At 37.7% G+C, this 20,529-nt stretch overlaps 1 protein-coding gene across 1 annotated transcript; it reads left to right on the top strand.

Moving 5' to 3' along the window:
- The first annotated feature begins 2,492 nt into the window (after nucleotides 1-2,492).
- On the top strand, nucleotides 2,493-20,238 carry LOC131675941 (uncharacterized). Its single transcript, XM_058955066.1, has 5 exons — nucleotides 2,493-2,850; nucleotides 14,967-15,295; nucleotides 15,356-15,636; nucleotides 15,723-15,995; nucleotides 20,177-20,238. Exons 2-5 carry the CDS (start codon nucleotides 14,976-14,978, stop codon nucleotides 20,236-20,238), a joined length of 936 nt encoding a protein of 311 aa, XP_058811049.1. The 5' UTR covers nucleotides 2,493-2,850; nucleotides 14,967-14,975.
- Nucleotides 20,239-20,529: the final 291 nt, after the last annotated feature.

The raw sequence follows: 20,529 nt of genomic DNA, 5'->3' as shown, positions 1-20,529 counted from the left end.
TTTTTTGCTTCCATCGGGGTATCGGTTTGAATCACAATTTGCTATGTGATCGCACGCCACAACCCGTAACTCCGGAACCGGAAGTCGGTTGGGGATAAAATTTAATAGCCATTTACGGGGACGCAATACCTTTCATTTGAGGTCAAGTTTATTCGAATCGGTCTAGCCATCTCCGAGAAACCGATGTGACTGTTACTCTGAATTTGGATACTTCCGCCGGGGCTTCCGGAACCGATGATGGTGGCCAATGTGACCAAAGAGACTTTGAATGGCTGTTAATGACCTAGTACTACAAATCGAAGCAGTTGTGGTCACATTTTGGAAAAATTTTCACCATTATACATTCATTGCAGAATTTCTTAAAATCGACGTTTTCTGCGTGATCGTACTCATCACCCTGTAATTCCGGAACCGGAAGTCGGATCCATTAGAAATTCAATAGCAGCCTATGGAAACGTTGCACCTTTCATTTGGGACTAAGTTTGTAAAAATCGGTTCATCCATCTCTGAGAAAAGTGAGTGAGATTGTGTTCGCGTACACACACACAGACGCACATACACACATACATACACACACACATACATACACACACACAGACATTTGCCGAACTCGACGAACTGAATCGAATGGTATATGTCACTCGGCCCTCCGGGCCTCCGTTAAAAAGTCGGTTTTCAGAGCAATTGCAATACCTTTCTATTGAGAAAGGCAAAAAGTTACATTATGCGGCTAGATCCGGCAAAGTTGCGGAAGCAGTATTACAAAACTAGATTTCAGCTATACAAAAAATATTCGAACTCTTCCGATCTTGTCCGATCCTCCAATCCCAAGCGATTTGAAAATATTGAAATTTTTACTAATTTGAGGTACACCGAAATGCTGTAGGGCCAAATATTATTTTTGCCAAAATGTATCTCTATGAAAATATGCACAGGCGTCCCTTTTTTTTATCCCTTTCCCACTGATCAAATGTTAATGCAACTGGAAAAACAAATGTATTCACAAAGATCACCTAGAAATTACTAGTATTCCAAGGATATAGAAAATTGGCCTCTGCACTGATAGGTGGGTAGATGCCAAATTGTCCCAAAAACTAGTAATTGTCTATTTTTAAATCATATTAAGGCATAATAACAATTGCAGCAGCAATTAATTTTGGCCAGGATTCGACCCCAATTACTCCTCTGTGCGGCGGGTCGTAAGATTATCTCAACGGTGTTTTCCGGCTGGGTAGATGCGGGGGGCTGTGCGCTAGGGGGTATCCGATTTTAGCCGATTGGACCCACGTGTGAAGTTTTTCGTGCTGCACGTGACCCTATTCCGGCACAAAGACCCACGTCGAACTGTGGGTTTTCCTGTTCAACGTAACATTGATGAGGATGTTTTATTGATTACATATGTGAATTAATGCGTATTACCTGCCTATTCCAATTCCTGAGTACTATCTCTAGTTATAGGCCAAGCGCAATGGCTTCTATATATGTGCTGTGTGATACAAAGACACTAGTTTCACATGGGTTACAAAACGATTGATTAAAATGATATAGCTTACGTGTGAAAGATTAGCTGTCTATCTAAAAAGCCCTTTTATTCTTGCAGCTACTACTCGGGCGTACTCCTACAGCTAATCACACGATCTTAATTAACCCGAACTTTGTATCACTCTGATTACTTTAACGGTTTCTATAGAAGTGGTCTGACCATCCAAAGGAAGCTTTATTCCCCCTGTGTACCTAAGGGACCGTCCATAACTGACGTAGCATTTTTGAGCGATATTTAACACCTCCTCCCGCATCGTAGCATTTCGTCATAAACCTCTAAGTACTCCCCCTAGTAATTACGTAGCTTGACGGTAACTCTCCCCCTCCCCTTGTCTGCGCAAAATTTAAAAAAAAATCAAAAACTATGTTAGTTTTACCCCTTTAAAAAAGCTACGTAGCATGCACATGACCCCCTACCCCCTGTCATCACACATCATCACAAAATACAAAACTCCCTCCTCCCTCATATAATGCTACGTCATTTATGGATGATCCTTTAATCCTAAATGTACATTATTTTACGAACGCTGTTCAAATAGCATCCCTTCTCATTCACGCGCACAGGTCTCCTGATTGAAGTCTTTATAACCATTTGTACAATTATTTGCTTTACGGACAAAGGGGTTTCACAATCAAATTCCTGCTTCAACTCGTGGCTCAAACTCGTATAATCAAATGCTATAGGGTGAACGTGGGAAAACGATCTACGCGAAAGCTCTCAACAGTCCTTTATCCCACCACGAGAGGGCACAGTTGGTGATCGTAGGCAAGCGTGGACAGAAAGTTTTTGTTTAGAGATGTTTCAAAAGTTTGTGAAAATGCTTACAAATTGTAATGGTTAAAATAAGACTGTCGCAACAGCTGGTTGCGCTGCACCACACATTCAAACACAAAAACAATCCGCACCTATATTTGACTAATCTTTTTGGTGTGATGGCGCGAGTATATGATCGAGCAACTGAAAGCAAGAAAAAAGAAAAGAATTGCCAGTCAACCGAAGAAGTCCGGCACATGCATTCTAGTAAAATTTATTTGCAATTTGTGAATTTGAAATAAAAATAATAAGTACAGTGCAGTAAATTTGATATCCCTAGCTAAAAAACGAGTGCAGTGCAGTTAATTCAATTAAAAAGTTTACTATACCTACAACTAATAGTACGGTACAATTACATTGGTTAGATAATGCAGTGTGCAATTGTTATAAACTAAATTAACTAATTAAAAACTCTTATGCACTACTTAGCTGCTACTCGAAGACCTACCGTATCATCCTTATTAACTGAAACAGATAAAGAGCCACAAAAATAGGTAACTTGAATGAAATTATAATATGAATTATTGTTAACCTAAACCTAACCTAAAACTCAACTCTAGCTTTCCCACCACCGATCTGTTATTTCTAATTAAGTGTATTGGGTGTTCAGCCACAAGTGGTGACTTTTCATCCCTATTGTTTACATGATTCAGCTAATTATTATTAAGATATAATATGCTTTCGCAGTTAAGTATATCTTTTTCAGTAGGATGTTTTAAACCTACTTGTCTTGTGAATAAGGAGCTAAACAAATCTTATGATGCAATAAAATTGGACTAAACCGTTTTGCGCGTTAAGGGCACAAGACCTAATATAAATTAAATTTTGTTTTTTTTTGTGTTTCGAGTTCATCTCGTCAGTAACTATCACCATCTGGGTGTCTAGTTAGACGAAGTATCTAAACTAGTACCCAAATTAGAACTAGTTAGACACAAAAAATTCCAAACAGTTCACACGACATATCGTCGCTGTTGTGCTATCTTATGACAAACGCCATTTTGGGGTAAACTGAGTTAGATATGCCACATTACTTGTTTGAAAAATCTCTACAAAGTGGCGTTTTCAAAATTTTGCAATTCTACTTGGTTACTTAGATATAGCTAGAAACATGATAAGAAATTGTGAGTTTTTTGCTTCAAATCACTATATCTAGGGATTGGCTCAAGTTATATTGAAGTTTTAGACGGTTTTATGTGTGAAAATGTCTGAGGAACACAATGGCATAAACATTTTCGAAAGAAAATTATACGAGTTGTGAGAAAAACACAGTTTTAGTTTTGAACTGGAAATAAAATATATTTGGCAACATTGTAATCAAGAATAACCATTTTTTCTAGATTCCCTGACTCATTTCCTTTAAAATGCATTTCACCGAATGTTTATAGACCATATGAACCCAAAGATATAAATAAAAGTTAAAAAGTGATGATTTTTTTCTATGGAAAATTTTCCATGCACGATTATGACACGTCATACAAATTTTGTCATCAATACACGCCTATGACACGTGTGAGTGCGACTTTTGTTTACATTCATAGTAAAAACTCACAACATAGTCAACCGATCTTCGTAATATTTGAGAGATTAATGCAGAACAGATAGAAGTATCAATTGTCTTCTTTGGATTGTTTATACCATTTATAAGTTTCAAGATATTCAATCTCAAACTTTAAAAATCGTTTTTCTCGAAATGTGCTAAATGGCGCTTGTCATAAGATAGCACAACAGCGACGATATGTGAACGCCTAAAGCAACATGTCCCGAGTGATGTCTCGGGAAGCAAATATAGCTCTGGTTTGCTGACGAGAAAGCGAAGACTAACTCTTGTCTTTTGGTTCAAGAAACCAAACGCCTCATACTACTAGTTACTGACGAGATGAATTCGAAACACAAAAAAAAAACAAAACTTAAATCTTATAAACTAACTTATAAACTATAAACAGAACTAACTTATAAACTATAAACGGAAGTTGCTTATAATACTGTTCGTCATAATTTCTAATGTTTCTATGTTTGCGAGTCTGTGCAACTCATTTGTGCTAAACCAGGGAGCACGCTTCAAAATCATTTTCAGAATTTTATTCTGAATCCTTTGAAGCGTTTTCTTCCAAGTAGCACATCGACTTGCCCAGATTGGCACTGCATAGCATTGCCGGTCTAAATATTTGTTTATAAATTAATAATTTGTTGTTTAGGCAGAGCCTAGAATACCTATTTATAAGAGGGTATAAACATTTTATATATTTGTTTGTTTTGTTTGGATTCCTTCAATGTGATCCTTAAAAGTAAGTTTTTTATCGTAAATCAAACCCAAGTATTTAACTTTATCTGACCACGTTAAATTCAAACCATTAAATTTAATAATATGGTTATTATTTGGTTTAAGGGAAGAAGCTCTTGACATATGCGGAAACACAATCAATTGTGTTTTTGCCGCATTAGTGGAAATTTTCCATTTTTTCAGGTAATCATTGAAAATATTCAAGCTTCGTTGCAGTCGACTGCAGATAATACGGAGACTCCTACCAGTGGCTGAGATGCTAGTATCATCACAGAAAAGTGACTTTTTACAGCCTGTAGGTAGATTTGGAAGATCAGAGGTAAAGATATTGTATAGTATTGATGCGACACTTGATCCTTGAGGGACGCCTGCTTTAACGGGTAGCTTATTAGATTTACAATTCTGATAAGAAACCTGTAGGGAACGGTTAGTAAGATAATTTTTAATTATCTTTATTATGTAAATTGGAAAATCACATTTTGGCAATTAATCCTTTCTGCCAAACACTGTCGAAAGCTTTTTCGATGTCTAGAAGAGCAACTCCAGTGGAATAGCCCTCTGAGATATTTGCCTTTATCATGTTAGTTACTCTCACAACCTTGGCATTTTTCCATCTTTCAGGGAAGTATGCTAATTCAAAACATTTGTTGAATATTTTGACCAAGTAGGGGAGACCGGGGCTAGTTGGCGGTGTTTTCAGTTTTCAATTTATACCACTTTGATATAGGTAGATATTGCAAAATAAAACACGCGGCATGAAAGAGCAGACTGTTGGCAACATCCCTGATTTTTTGAAAAGTGCTTGATCCATTGTCTCCATTTTTAGAGACAAAAATATGTAACGCGGAGTGGGGGTGGGCGTAGCGTAGTTGGTAAATCGATTGCCTTGTACGCAGCGCACCTGGGTTCAAGTACCGACCCCGCACATAGGGTTAGAAATTTTTCATAAGAGATTTTTCTAACCCGAAGAGGCGATTGACCTTAAGGTTAAAACCTCTATAATCGAAATAAAAAAAAAAAAAAAGAAAAAAAATGTAACGCGGAAAACCCGCCAACTTACCCCGGCCCCGGGGTAAGTTGGCGGTATGTGAGGATACGCCAAAAACTAAGCAATCAAATGGAGATGCAATTACTTCAAGGGTCCTTTTGGAACGTGCTGAATGTCTTGCCCGTCTTGTCCGACATTTGCAATTATAATTTAGTTTCAATACCCCGCCATTTTGATTTTGAGTAGTACTCCCTATTCAAAAGCAAATTTTCGAAAATCTTCATGCAATTGGCCGGAATAAATCTCTCCTACATTGGCGAGATACACAAGAAAAAGATTTTCTTACTTTGGAGTGAGTTCCAGAAATAAAATTTTTTGATGACTTTTTTTGCACTGTAAATAGTACCGCCAACATGCCCCGCGTGCAGCACCGCCAACTTACCCCAACCGCATATTTTATAAAAAACTATTTAAAAATAATTTTTGTTTATGGATAGATGTAATATCTATACGGATACTGAAAGCTCTTTTCATGCGCTATCGATAAATATAATCATTCGTGAAATAGATTAAAAATCACCCTAAATAACACAAAGTATTTAAAATTTAGAAAATTTACTTGGTATGCTCGAAAACACAATATCACCCACAACTTCCACAAAACAAATCGTTTTGCAACAAAAACACATTGGATAACGGGTTTCATATAACTTGAGGTAGACAAGAAGAGGCAGCGCTACATGTCTAATAGAAACAGAGAAAAAGGGATTACGCCAGCTAGCCCCGGGCTCCTCTATCTCATGTTTATTTCGGGAAGGTTTTGCCTTTCTCATATAAAGAAAGGCTATGCAATCACTGTAAAAATCGAATTTTTAACCGAGGCCCGGAGGGCCGAGTGTCATACACCATTCGATTCAGTTCGTCGAGATCGGCAAATGTCTGTGTGTGTATGTATGTGTGTGTATGTGTATGTATGTGTGTGTCATTTAAACTCACACAATTTTCTCAGAGATGGCTGAACCGATTTTCGCAAAATTAGTTTCATCTGAAAGGTATAACGCTCCCATAAGCTGCTATTGAATTTTCTTCGGTTCCGGAGTTACGGGTTGAAGAGTGCGGTCACACAGCAAATTTCCATATAAACTGGTACCACCATGATGTTCAAATGGTGTAAAACGTATTAAAATTGATGTAACATTACTCTAGTTTACGGGTCTGGAGCACTAATGATCAATCAAAGCAGCTTTGACCACATTGGCCACCTATGACGGTTCATGACGCCCCCGGGGAACCCGCCAAGTTCCTAAGCTAATATCACACCCATTCCACAACGAATTCTCTACCGATTTTTACAAATTTGATTTCAAATGAAAGATACAGTAATGCCATTGACTGCTGCTGAATTTCATTCGGTTCTGACTCTTGCTTCCGGAGTTACAGGGGTGTTAGTAAGGATACACTGGAATTTCCCATATAAATCGGAACAATCGTAATACGCCAGAGGCTAAAAACTATTCAAATGGTCACCAAATTACTTCTAATCGCAGATCTAGATTGCCAATCAAACATTCTTTGAATATATTGTCCACTATCGACGATTCCGGAAATCTGGAATTCCGGGCATATTCCACAAATAAAGTCACATCGGTTCATCGGTGATGACTGAACCGATTTTCTCAAACCAAGTCTCAAATGGAAGGCAAAATATGCAGTTGAGTATTGCGTCGCCGCCCCTCCTCCCCGCCTTGCCTTTACACCACCCTCCTTCATCACTCCCCTCCTCTTGGACCACCCTCACGCCCGCATTTCCTTCATCCACCCCGTATACCGAAATAAGATGAAGGATTTCTGACGCATCCTCCACTCCCACTCTACTAACCTCCCATTCCCTACACGTTCAAACCCATTCCACCAACCTTTCCAATTATATTCACATGAAGATAACATTGAACTCATGCTTATTAAGCTAATTAAATATTATTCTTTTGCCTTTCTTTTATAGAAAGGTTATGCAATTGCTCCAAATACCGACTTTCTAACCGAGGCCCGGAGGGCCGAGTCTCATATAACATTCGACTCAGTTCGCCGAGATCGCAAAATATATGTGTGTATGTATGTGTGTATGTATGTATGTATGTATGTATGTATGTATGTATGTATGTATGTATGTGTGTGTATGTGCGGATTTGTTAACAAAATGTACACATCGGTTTCTCGGAGATGACTGAACCGATTTTTACAAACTAACATCTTGTTCTGGACTACGAGTTGAAGAGTATGGTTACAAAACAAAATTTGTTGATTAGTCCACATCGGTCTCTCGGAATTTTCTGAACCAATTTTGACAAACTTAATTTTAAATGAAAGGTCCATCAGCTGCTGTTGAATTTTGTGTGGATCCGAGTTCTGGTTCCTGAATTACAGGGTGATACGTACGATCACGCAGCAAATCCCGATTCTAACGAATTCTGCGATGAATGTACAAAGGTGAAATTTTTTCCAAAATGTAAACACAACTGTTGAATTTGTAGATCTAGGTCCCCAACAGTCATTCAAAGTCTCTTTGGCCACACTGGCCACCATCGACGGATCCTGAAGTATCCAAATTCAGAATAACGGTTATATTGTTTTCTCGAAAATGGCTAGACCGATTTGATTAACTTAGTCTCAAATGAATGTGTTGCGTCCCCGGAAATTGGTATTAAATTCCATCTCCATCTGACTTCCAGCTCCGGAGTTACGGGTTATGGAGTGCGATCACATAGAAAACTCCGATTCAAACCGATACCGCGATGAATGCAAAAAGGTGCTCTTATATATACTTACCAAGTGTAATAAGAATGAAAGACATTTCCATAATGTTATATTGTACGAACCAGCTATTAAATCATAGTTTGGAGAAATGAGAAAGGCACGATTGCACCTCTAGGTGGATTAAAACAGGGTTTTAAGAAGAATGTTGGAAATTCCATCATAACCTGGAGCTTTCATATTTTTTTAACTTTTTCATGATGGGTTTGATCTCATTATAGTTTGTTTCAACAGTATCGTCTAGAGACAATACTTGATTTGAAACGTTTTCATATTTTTGTAAGACTTCGGTTTCAATAGGACTCACAACGTTGAGATTAAAATTATTTCAAACTGCTGTGCAAGTTTTTGAGCTTTTTCTTCGTTTGTAAGAAGTGTGTGGTCACCTTCCTTCAAAGTTGGAATTGGTTTCTGAGGTTTCTTAAGAACCTTAGAAAGTTTCCAGAAAGGTTTAGAATTTGGCTTGATTTGTTCAACCTCTTTCACGAAATTTTCATTTCTTAAGAGTGTGAATCTATGCTTAATTTCTTTTTGTAGATACTGATAGATACATTTCATAGCAGACGAATTTCGCGCCAAATCGTATTCGGAGTTGGCAACACCCTCTCAGATTCTAATGAAACTTTCTGTACATGAAGACTTTTTCACAAAAAGCCACTTTGCATATTTGGTTTTTACAAAAATGATCTAGACTGTCTTTTGAAATGGGCCAAATTTTTTTCAAATGATTATAGTCTAAAAATGACAAATCCTACAAAAAATGTTGTACGAGTGATTTTCACAAAATTAGTCAAATTTTCGAATAAAAATATTGAAAAAAATCGTCATGAACTCCTACACTGAAAAAATCGATTTAAAAAATTTAAAGTCGATTGACAAAAAAACCCCTTTTTTGATTTGGATGAAATTTTGTTCCAAGATAGATAATTATGTTCCCTACCTACCTTCAAAAATTCAAGTTGGGCAGTTTTGAGGGAAAAAGTTATTTGAAAAAAACTTTTTCTTGTCCAAACTGAATTTTTTTCTTCAGTGTAAAAAAAGTTTGGCCATTTTCAAAAGACAGTCTAGATCATTTCTGGAAAAACAAAATATGCAAATTTTTGTGACAAAGTCTTCATGTACAGAAAGTTTCATTAAAATCTGAGAGGGTGCTGCCAACATTTGTTCGAGTTGGCGCGAAATTCGTCAGCAGAATCACGAGAATGTTGATATTGACGTCTTCGAACATTCTTCAAGCGAATCGGAAGTTGAAGATCGTCGTCAATAATAGGAGCATCAATTTTTTTCTGTGTTGGCGCTGATAAATTTCTTGCATCGACTATAGAATTACTTAAATTTTGTAATGCCGTATCAATGTCAGCTTTATTTTGTAAATCAAGGTCATGATTAAAATTATTCTCAATATAAATTTTGTACCTTTCCCAATTTGCTTTGTGATAATTGAACACTGAGCTAATGGGATTGGAAAAAGCTTCTTGAGAAAGTGAAAAAGTTACTGGAAGATGATCAGAATCAAAGTCAGCATGTGTAATCAATTCGCTACAAAGGTGACTTTGATCTGTCAAAACCAAATCAATTGTTGATGGATTCCTTACAGACGAATAGCACGTAGGATCATTCGGGAACAAAATTGAATAATAACCATCAGAGCAATCATTAAAAAGTAGTTTACCGTTAGAATTGCTTTAAGCATTATTCCAGGCTCCGTGTTTGACGTTAAAATCACCGATTATGAAGAATTTCGACCGATTTCATGTAAATTTTTGTAAGTCTCCTTTCAAGAAATTAATTTGCTCGCCAGTGCACTGAAAAGCCAAATAGGCTGCAGCAAATAAAAATGATACCAAGATCAGTTTCAACTTCGATACCCAAACTTTCGATCACCTTGGTGTCAAGAGACGGCGTAACGGAATGTTTGATCCTGCGATTAACCGCTATTGCGATTCCTCCGCCGAATCCAACAATTCGATCAAATCGATGAATAACAAAATTAGAGTTACTCTTCAATTTAATATTTGGTTTTAAAAATTTTCGGTCACAACGGCTATATGCACATTATGTATCCTCAAGAAGTTGAAAAATTCGTCTTCGCACGTTTTTAATGAACGACCATTCCAATTTATTAATTTTAATAGATTATTTAAAGTCATTGTTAAACTTTAATTTCATTACAATTTAGCAAATTCCCACCCCGCTTGAAAAGCTTTAAACATGGAGGTACAATTTAACATAGCAATCATCATAGGTAACATAGAGTCTTGCAGATATTTTAATTTTTCTTCCGTTACGCTACCTAGATCCTTTGGGCTAAAGGAAGCGTTGGGTGCAAACGAGTTTGTAGGCGTGGTGACGGTAGCCGTTGTTTTTGGCTTGTTACCTGCCACTGAAGCATAAGGTGACACACCATTGTAGGATGATGTGACGGAGGTAGAAGAAGTTGTTAATCTATTTTGAATCGAATTAACACGTTTGGACGTGTTTTCTTGAAGTGTACCTAAAGAAGTAGGTACATTTTTTATTTGTTTTTGTTGTTGTCTAGAACGAGAATTTATAATTTTTTCTCGTACAGAACAACCCCAGAAATTCGATTTATGATTTTCTCTGCAATTAGCGCATTTGAAACTTTTTGTGGTTTTTTCACCGGACAAGTATCTTTCGTGTGCGATTTATTACCACAGATCATACATTTGGAATCCAAATGACAATTTTTTGTGCCTTGCCAAAAGCCTTGGCATCTACGACAATGGGTCAGATTTTGAATTCTGCCCCAGTGTCGTGTAGCACGCCGCAAAGTCGTTCGTGGACGACTGGCGATCTACTCCTTACGGAAACGTAATTCAAACAGGAGACTATCGTACCACACTCGATTGTTAAGCGGAGGGCTTATGCGCCACCTCTAATGAGGACCCCGCGCCAATGTTGAATTGCCCGGTATGAGACCTGACCTCAGGTAGGTTCAGTTCGTTCCTTGTAAAAGGTCGAAAAATGGTCCAGCAGTCCCCAAAATTCACCCACAGAAGACTTACAACATTTCACTTCACTCAGGAGAACACAACTCCCGAAACTACCCTAACCGAAACGGTACTGAAGCTTCCCGTATGAGCTTTCGGTGATCATCACTGAAAGTTACCTGTCACTCACACGAGAGGTCGACACCGTCAGGGAACCGGTTCACTGTACCGTTCACACTTCCCAGTGGATTCAAATCTAAAATTTACGCGCGCGTCGGAAATCTTTCACCATGCTACTATCGTGAATCAAATAAGCGGACAGGGATCTAAATATCTAAGTTTATTCAGGAGTTCAAATAGAATATCTTAGAGTTCGCATGGATATATTTAAATTATAACTCACTTTGTTTCTTCTACCTATCCTACATGTGCGTGTCTTATTCTACTTTCCATTGTCTTCACTTCGTATCACTATACAGCGCGCGCTGTAGCCCGCAGGCTAAATTTCGGGGAACGCCACAAGCTGCTATGGGTCGTTTAATTACGATTCATCTCGTCTATCACATGTGCACACGGATAGGAGAAAAAAGAGCTCTTTGTGTACTTACAGGCCTGTTGTATGATTTTTGCGATCGACTTAGTTTACGATGAGCCACCGGTTGGTTGTTTGCGACGGTCGATGGTTGTACCGGCGACGTAGACGGGAGACGGGGTTCTCTCGATGCTCAAACTAGAGCTGTTTGTAGTTCCCTAGCAGGGTGGCTCCAAACCGCGTGGGAAGCGGTCTAACTTCGACGGATGTTTCAATCGGGCGCGGTGTTGACGGCGCGGCCCCTTCTGGTCGTTGGAGGACGGTTACCCAGGATCTTTGCGCAGGAGAACTCGACGGAAGATGCAGCTTCGCTTGGACGAGTGGATTCTAGATGGGATACAAAAAGCAGTCGGGTGGCTGTACGACAACGGAATTATTAGACCACGCACATGGCACGCACATGACTTCTGCGAAATTACCTTTCTGTTGTTTTTTCTAGCAAACGAAACTTGGCCATCACTGTCTGTTTTACTTAACTAACCAAGCACTGAAATGAAACGCGGGAGATTAACACTTTGAAAGATTTCGGCTTTTACTTAACTACCTCGACTACCGCGATTATTGAAAAGAAAAAAAAAACACTTCCGAAACGTTTTCGAGACTCCAGGCAAATGAACGAGTAACTTGTTGCCCTCAGATAGGAAACCTCGAAAGACGGTTTTACCGGAAACAAGTCAGCCGAACGATCCTGATAGCCTCGACCATTGTAATTCTCCCGATTAAAATGTATCTCGCTTACGCAGGCTGCATCAGATCTTGCTTTCGCATCTTCCCACCAAATCAAAGGACACGAAGTAAAGGAAGTAAAGATGACCTTTGGGCCTAGATCCGAATGCTTATTCTCGCGATAAGAGAGTTACTTTTCTAGCCTCGCAGATCGCAGTGCATTATGGAATTTATGTTGGTTGCATACGTTACAGGCGAAGTTTAATTAACCTTCTTTCTTGGTCTGGTCAATATTAAACGGGGACACCCCAAAGTATCTGAACAGTTAGAATTTAACTATTATTTGAATTCAGTAGATAATATAAACAAATTAATAAATACCAATAGTAGTATTAATAATAATTTATATTTACAAAGTAACGTACGTAAGGCGTACCTGTTACATCACTCCATGCTTGAGTACGAAAATTTAGTTAAATTGATTTAACTAAATTTTCGTAAGGAAAATTTTATTAACACGATATATTTACATTATGTACATCTAGGTAAGTAACTTAACATATGAAAGTGTTTTTGCATTCGGGGTCATACGTTATCATCATCAACAGCGATAGTTGACTCCTCCTCTATTAATAGCACACGTTCTAATATCGATCGTGCCTACCACTGACCATCAGTGTCTCTCGACTCCGGTCTCCAGCGAATGTTACTACTACTTCTATATATCTCGAAACATGCCATATTTATAAACTAGTATTGGATATTCAAAACACTGAACGGAACTAATCTGATTTAATTAACAGTTTGTCTCCCCGGCCTCGATCGGCTCGCTCTGAACATTGCACCCCTTTTGCAGATTCTTCAAATATACCCTACAACGTATCTTGAACACAGTTCCATCTGAACTGAATGAAAACAAAAATTATTCCCCAGTAAATCAGACAGGCTCATTCAGTTTCCGAATCTACCCCATTCATTGCATTGAGCACCGACTCATTCACTGAATTTACCGGAAAAACTGCTCTACATAGAACTGGCACACCCCGAAGCTTCTCTTCAGGCAATTTGTCCACTTCTTCTGTAAAACGTAGACCCTAAATCTTAGTCAAACTTCTACACCAGATTCTAATCTGATAAAGCGAAATTTGAAAAGAATTAAACCCACCAAATACCCCTCGAATCAACCTTCACACTTCACACCCGGTCAAACCATTCGGAATTTGATTCGGAATCCTGAATGGAGTCAGTATGGATTCCAAATCAAATGCAACAACCGATTCTGAGTCGGAATCGGTTGTTGCATTTGATTTGGAATCCATAATGACTCCATTCAGAAATCCGAACCGGTTCCGGAATGAGTTTAACTGGGCATTAGCTTCCCAAACGTGCAAGTACTAAACGCACCGCACTATAACCGGTTCGAATCAAACTGTCAAAAACAAACGAAAAGTGAAAAAGGAAAACCAAAGAGAATAGGGAAAGAGACGAAGAGTGAAAATCAGTCAAAACGGCAACACGCCCTTTATGATGATTTCAACACTAGAATTTTGGCAACCGCTTCTATAGGCAGCACTTTAAATGACTCCTATTATATTTTGAAAACAAACCGTATGTCGATCGATGGATTTGTTTATCAAACGATGTGCATTTCGAAACAAAGAGATGAAATAATTCTGAAGCTTATTTTTCCTCATACATATACTCTAGAATGCACCTTACAATCACGATTGAACTAAATTCTGATGAAAATTCCAATTTCTTTTTTGATAGAAGTACAATACTTATCTCCTCCAACTCAGGCATGAGTAATGTTTATTTACATTGCACGATTGGTCTGCTCAATAAGGTATTTTTGGCTTCACACTATTCGTCTCTTTCCCTATTCTCTTTGAGGAAAACGTGTTGATTCGCGACTACGAAGCTGGATCTGACAGCTCATGTGCGTGAAGTCGGATGTAAACAAATGAGTAAAAAAGTGACATTTTTGAACGTACTGTTTTCAACTAGTTTTTCATTATTATAAAAAATGGTAAGTTCAAAACTAACAAATAAGTATTGAATATGCTAATTTAATCGAAAATCAATAAATAATTGCTCTATGAGATGTTTATTTTATCGCCTAAAATTAAGTCATTTTTGTGAGACATGAAACAAGTAAGTTTTCAAAAGCCAAAATATGAATGAAAATCCTCTTTTTGGTTGAACATTCATATTGTGTATTATAGAGTGATATGTTTAGAGTTCGTGGTATTTTTTTATTTAATGCATTAGTGGATTAAAATAAAATAATGATTTTTCTGTGACCATATTTATATCACCAGGAGCCTTCAATGGAAGAAAACCAAACATGCACTGTGCTGGTGAATTTGTCAGATGTTTTCCATTACGCTGCTGGTGGAAGCCGTTTAGTAGTGGAAGGTGAAAGAGTGTTAAACGCTGGATACTTGCTAATAGTTGGAGTGGAAGAAGTACACAAAGACGGTTTAGGTATATTTTCTACATGTCTTCAGTCATCCTCGCCAAGTTCCGAACCTCACACAATAAAAATCCGTATGAAGAGGTTTTTCTCAGAGTGGTCGTATTTGTGTTCCTGTAAAGCTGGCAAAGGGAAGTGCAAACACGTAATGGCAGTTTTGTATCATTTGCTAAAGTATGAATTACATTTATGTTTTACGGTAGCACATATTTTTAATTGATTTTTTCATGCTAGAAACCCAAGTCTACCGTTACTAACCGTGACCGATTTGAAGCAGAAGTGGGGAAAAATTGCTGCTAAAACTGCATTTGATATGTATAAAGCAACACGTTTGAAGGAGCTGTGTTTCTGCAAAAAATGGCTTGACAATACAACTGGAGATAGTAGTGTGCTAAACGATTCTACACTTGAAGAAACATCATTCGGACCTAATGCTACAAAACGCGGTTCAAGTTATAGAACTATTGCACCTGATGAGAGCGAGAACAAGCAGATTTTGAAATACTTTGCTGAAGGTGCGTGTCTCCAAAAGTGATAATCACTTTCGATTATCTTTTTCGAGTAACTAGCATGTATTTTTTTAACATATTGGTATTTCCAGTTTTCCTGGAAAGTTCCCTCGGATACGAAATACATGGTAGGCCATATATGATAGCAATTGATGATGGAGTACCAGACAGAAACAGCAATGTTGCAAACGAATTCATGATGTTGGAAATGCCCAACCAGATGTCATCGGATTCACTGAGTTCCTTGGTGTCGTTCGATGCAGATGTTCATTCAACGATTGTAAAATCCTATCTAGCTAAACTTTTCGAGAGGCACGTCGAACTTCACCACAAATATTTTATTGGGCCTCTAGAAGCTGATTTATGTACATTCTATGAGCTAAAAGTTTGCATCTCTTCGAAAGAGAGCGTTGACATATGTCTCCGAACAACTTATCAGAACACAGAAGACTGGATAGAGGAACGAAGTTTAAGGATTACTGCTTCTAACGCTTATCAATTATTTACTTACTACAAAACTGAATCACGTAAAGCAAAAGACTGGAAACGTAAAGTGACAAAACTTATTGTTCCTAACGTTGTCAGCTCACCCGCAATTGATCACGGACGATTGTGTGAAGCAAAAGCATTGTATGTATACGAGAAAACAACTGGAAAGACCGTCACTCGATGTGGATTAGTAATACCACCGCATGTACCATGGATTGGATGCTCTCCAGATGGTCTCATTATCGAAGAATTCAAGATTGTTGAGATAAAATGTCCTCTGGCTGGTAAATGCTCGAGTATTCGTGAAGTACTGAATAACATACCGCATTTAACTAAAAATTCAATGTCACTTCGAAAAAATCATCAGTACTTTGCCCAGGTGCAGCTAAATATGTTTATTCTTGAATGTACCACAGCAGATTTAGTAATCTATTCTGAATTTGATGATAAATGCTCGATAATAACAATTGATTTCGATCAAGATTATGTGTTAAATTTGCTAAATAGTTTGAAGGAGGTATATTTTAATGTATATTTGAAATACCTACATACGCTGAAATATTAAATGCAATACAGTAAAGACGATAAATTTAAATAAAAAACGATAAGAAATAGTAAAATAAACATACAACTAAAATTATTTATTCGCCAATATCGGATTTGACAAATTAACAATTGCGCAAGCAATGATAATAAGTTCATCTAAAACAGACAAGAATCGAGAATCGACCTTAGAATTAAAAAATGAAAAAATCCGTATTCGTTGTATAGCTCGCTCGACGTGTACTCTTTCTGCAGCAATAGAAATATTCAAAGTTGCATCCATCCTACTTAATTGTTTTTGAGGGGCATTTAGAAAGGGAGGTCTAACTAGCTTAACACCTTTTAATCTACATTCTTCGCCAATCATGAAACCTTTGTCCGTCATCACTGCTTGGCCTGGTTTAAACCGGTCTAGAACCTTCTCCTCCAGAACGATTTGCTTATCAGATGTTTTACCTCCATATCCAGCACTAATAAAAGATATGGTTCCACCAGGCGTTACACCAACCAAGTATTTCGCAGTTTCACGAGATTTGTAGTGTGAATAAGTGTTGATTCTACAATGGAGACATTTTGGTTTCATTATTGGGATTTCAGTGCAGTCCAGTATAGCGATAACATCTTCAAAATCAGGCCTAAAATAATGTGGCATGTTCTTCAAGATTTGTTCTTCAGATGGCCAATATATGAGAGGTTTAAGGGCAGCACTTATAAAAGGTAAAGTTCTTTGAAAACAAGAAGAAACCGTTTGAGCATGCATACAGAATAAAACAGATATGCAGCGGAAGGATACATTAGTTTTCAACTTTATGAAAACGATCAGTATTTCTTCTTCTACGGTAACTGAAGAACGAGGCCTATTACGATACTGCTTCAAAGCAGTTACAGCTTTTACAATTGATGCCAGCATCACTCGTGATTTCAGTCCTGTCCAGGTCAATAGATCGTCATCATTTCCAAAGGAGATCGCAGGTGTTCGCCTAACTTTCAGGTGCTCTAAATCGGTTGCATCTACTTGAACTTCTTTGTCCGTCATGATAGATATTGTTGTATCTGTTGGATCGTTACATCTTTCATCGGTACTGATGTCAATGGATGCAATCACTTCCTCGTGTTTCCTTTTATTACACGTTCGATTAACAACACGCTCCGCACGATGCTTCATCAGCTTTTTTTTCTTTTCTGAAGTGGGACCTACAGGCAAATTCGTGTCGGGAATGGCCGAAGGCCTCAACATTAATCGATCAGTCGAACGCTTCGCGTCTGTAAATTTAAGATCAATAAATATACATATACATTTATCTGTATATAGGTAAATAAATAATGCATACGAACTTGGTGGAAAGAAATTTGAAACAGTAAAATGAAGACTGCATACACGGGAACTTTTCGATGGTTCGATCTTCAACCGGAGCCGTTGAACCCAATCCAGGGGTGGCATTGCGCATCTCGAAACGAAAGATTTATTGTATGCAAGCTTGTATGAAAAAGTCGATTCGAAATGGTTCCATAATGTCGCCCCAGGTATCGTTTTCTATCTGCTTTTGCTGGGAAAGAATGAAATGATATTCCTGGTCGATATCTCTGCTTACAACCAGGAACAACACACACCGTTCGGCATGTCGGTTTCGTATCATTGTTATTCCTTATAGCACTACGGCCGTCGTCCTCAAGTATTAAATTTTTATAGCAATCCGAGCAGCTTTTGAGGTCCATTCTCCACGAGATCTAATATGGTTTTAAAATGTGTTCTATTAGGGATGCGATCTACTGGTTTGTTATTATAGATCAACAATTAGGACGTGTTTTCATTCAAAAAAATCAATTCGAAAATGAATATTTGAAATATCTATGTAAAACCAGGTAATGCATTCCGATTTTTTTTTGCAAACGGCCAATGGCAAAGAACCACACACGCTATAATAAAACTTAACGAAAGTTAGTTTAACAACTTTCACTTACTTTATGAAGCGAATATTGCCGAAAGTTAATAAAAAATGCATCCAAAAGTTAGTGAAAAATCACCATCGTTTGTTTACATACACTTCACTCACAGTTGAAACTTTAATAGATGGCGGTACCGTACCTTCGATGAGGCGAATGGAATCACGAATAATTATTGTACTTCAATCAGCTGAATTTTATGGAAATTACGGGGGGAGTATTTAAAATACTACCTCAAGTTTAAGAATTGAGTGCTTTGTGTTCTATTTCAGGTGCTGCGACGTGGGACGTGTGGACAAAATTTGCTGATTGCTTATATATAGAATTTGTATTGATGGCGAAAGATTGTGAACCAAAGGACCGGGCCATTGTACTATACTGTATGGAAGTTGATTATGATAGGTTCTACTATGTGCCGACCATGAACTGCGGGATGAATTTTCCTGGAACAGACGGAAACAAATTTCCAAAGCTGTTTATGAAATCTATGCTAAAATACAACTCCAAGGAATTCCAGCAGTATATTTACAATGAAGGCTTTAACCTTGAAATGATGGATCAATTCACATGGATGTATTAACACTAATAGAATCCAGCTAAAGATGACGAAAGCAATATTGATATATTCGGGTAACCTATTTTAAATAATTATACTAATATTAATTCTAAGAACTAACGTAGCATTTAAGTATAGGGTAATTAGCAACTAATATTAGAACTATATCAGGCTAGGCAGGGCCATTTCCCTCACCCCTCTTCGTCAAATGAAGTCAGTTCCGGTGAATCCGTTGCCTCGTCAGGGTTTGTTTTACTTAGTCACAATTGGTACATAGCTGTATGGTGGAGAATTGACTGCTTCCCACGATTACTCTTACTTTTAGTCTTCAGAGTAATCGCTCTATCCATGCACATTCTTGAAGTTTGTCACCAGTAGATAGATTGTTGTTGTGGAACGGCTCAACTCAACGAGGAGCACTTCAAGAAAGTCCGGTTATATTTTCGTGCAGGTTTTAACTGCTTGTTTCACTCAAAGAGTATACATAGCTTGACTTTTGGACTCAACTCGATATGCGAGGAGATGGTTCATTATACCAAAGTATGATTGTATGCACTATTGCTAGTGCATAGTTCCCTCTGAAAGGTACCATAGCTTAATTTCCATAACCTCAACTATATCAAGGAGTGAGATTAGATGCCAAAATGTATTTTGTTGCATTCTAAGATGCATAGTTGCCTCCAAGAGGTTGCATAGCTCAACTTTTTTTAAATGTTACGAAGACGAAGAGGTGAGCTTCTTGAAATAACGACAGTTATATACACCAAGACGCTTGCCCTTCTCGTCCTCTAAATCATAGCACTGTTCTCCCACCTTCCTCTTTACTATAGCAGGTATCTATTTCGGTGCCAGGTTCGCACAATAGCCCTTCCCTTTGTCGGATAACTCAGTGTTCTTTTCAATATTTTTTTCTCCCAGCGTAAAGGTAGGGCAATTCGCTCGCAAGTTATAATACCTGGAATGTTTGTCGAAAGCTTTCTTAAGGTTTTCTCTAATTTCCTTGTACAATTTTAGTTCATAATCTACTTCATCATCAAGTAGATGATCAGCATGAAGAAACTTCGCCCCCATCTTAGTTTTAAGAATTGTACTCAATTCAAACTAAATTAAATTCAATATTGTAGATTTCGTGTAGAAAAATAATCGATTCAACGCATGAAGTTAAACCAAAATAAACTCAACTAAAGAAATGTAAAATAGAACAAATATGACTAAATAAATAATAGTTCACTGATCTGAATATCCGAATGCCAGGTTTTTCCAAAGTCTCAAACATAGTCTGTATCACATATCGAGTTTAAAACCTTAACCAATTTACTTTAATTTATTTACACATAATTGGATTCGTATTTTTAGCGCCAAATGTA

Source organism: Topomyia yanbarensis, chromosome 1 (assembly GCF_030247195.1).
Source record: "Topomyia yanbarensis strain Yona2022 chromosome 1, ASM3024719v1, whole genome shotgun sequence".
In the NCBI taxonomy this organism is placed as follows: domain Eukaryota; kingdom Metazoa; phylum Arthropoda; class Insecta; order Diptera; family Culicidae; genus Topomyia; species Topomyia yanbarensis.
The sequence above is the reverse complement of the archived record's forward strand: the minus strand, read 5'-3'. Positions and strand labels throughout refer to the sequence as shown.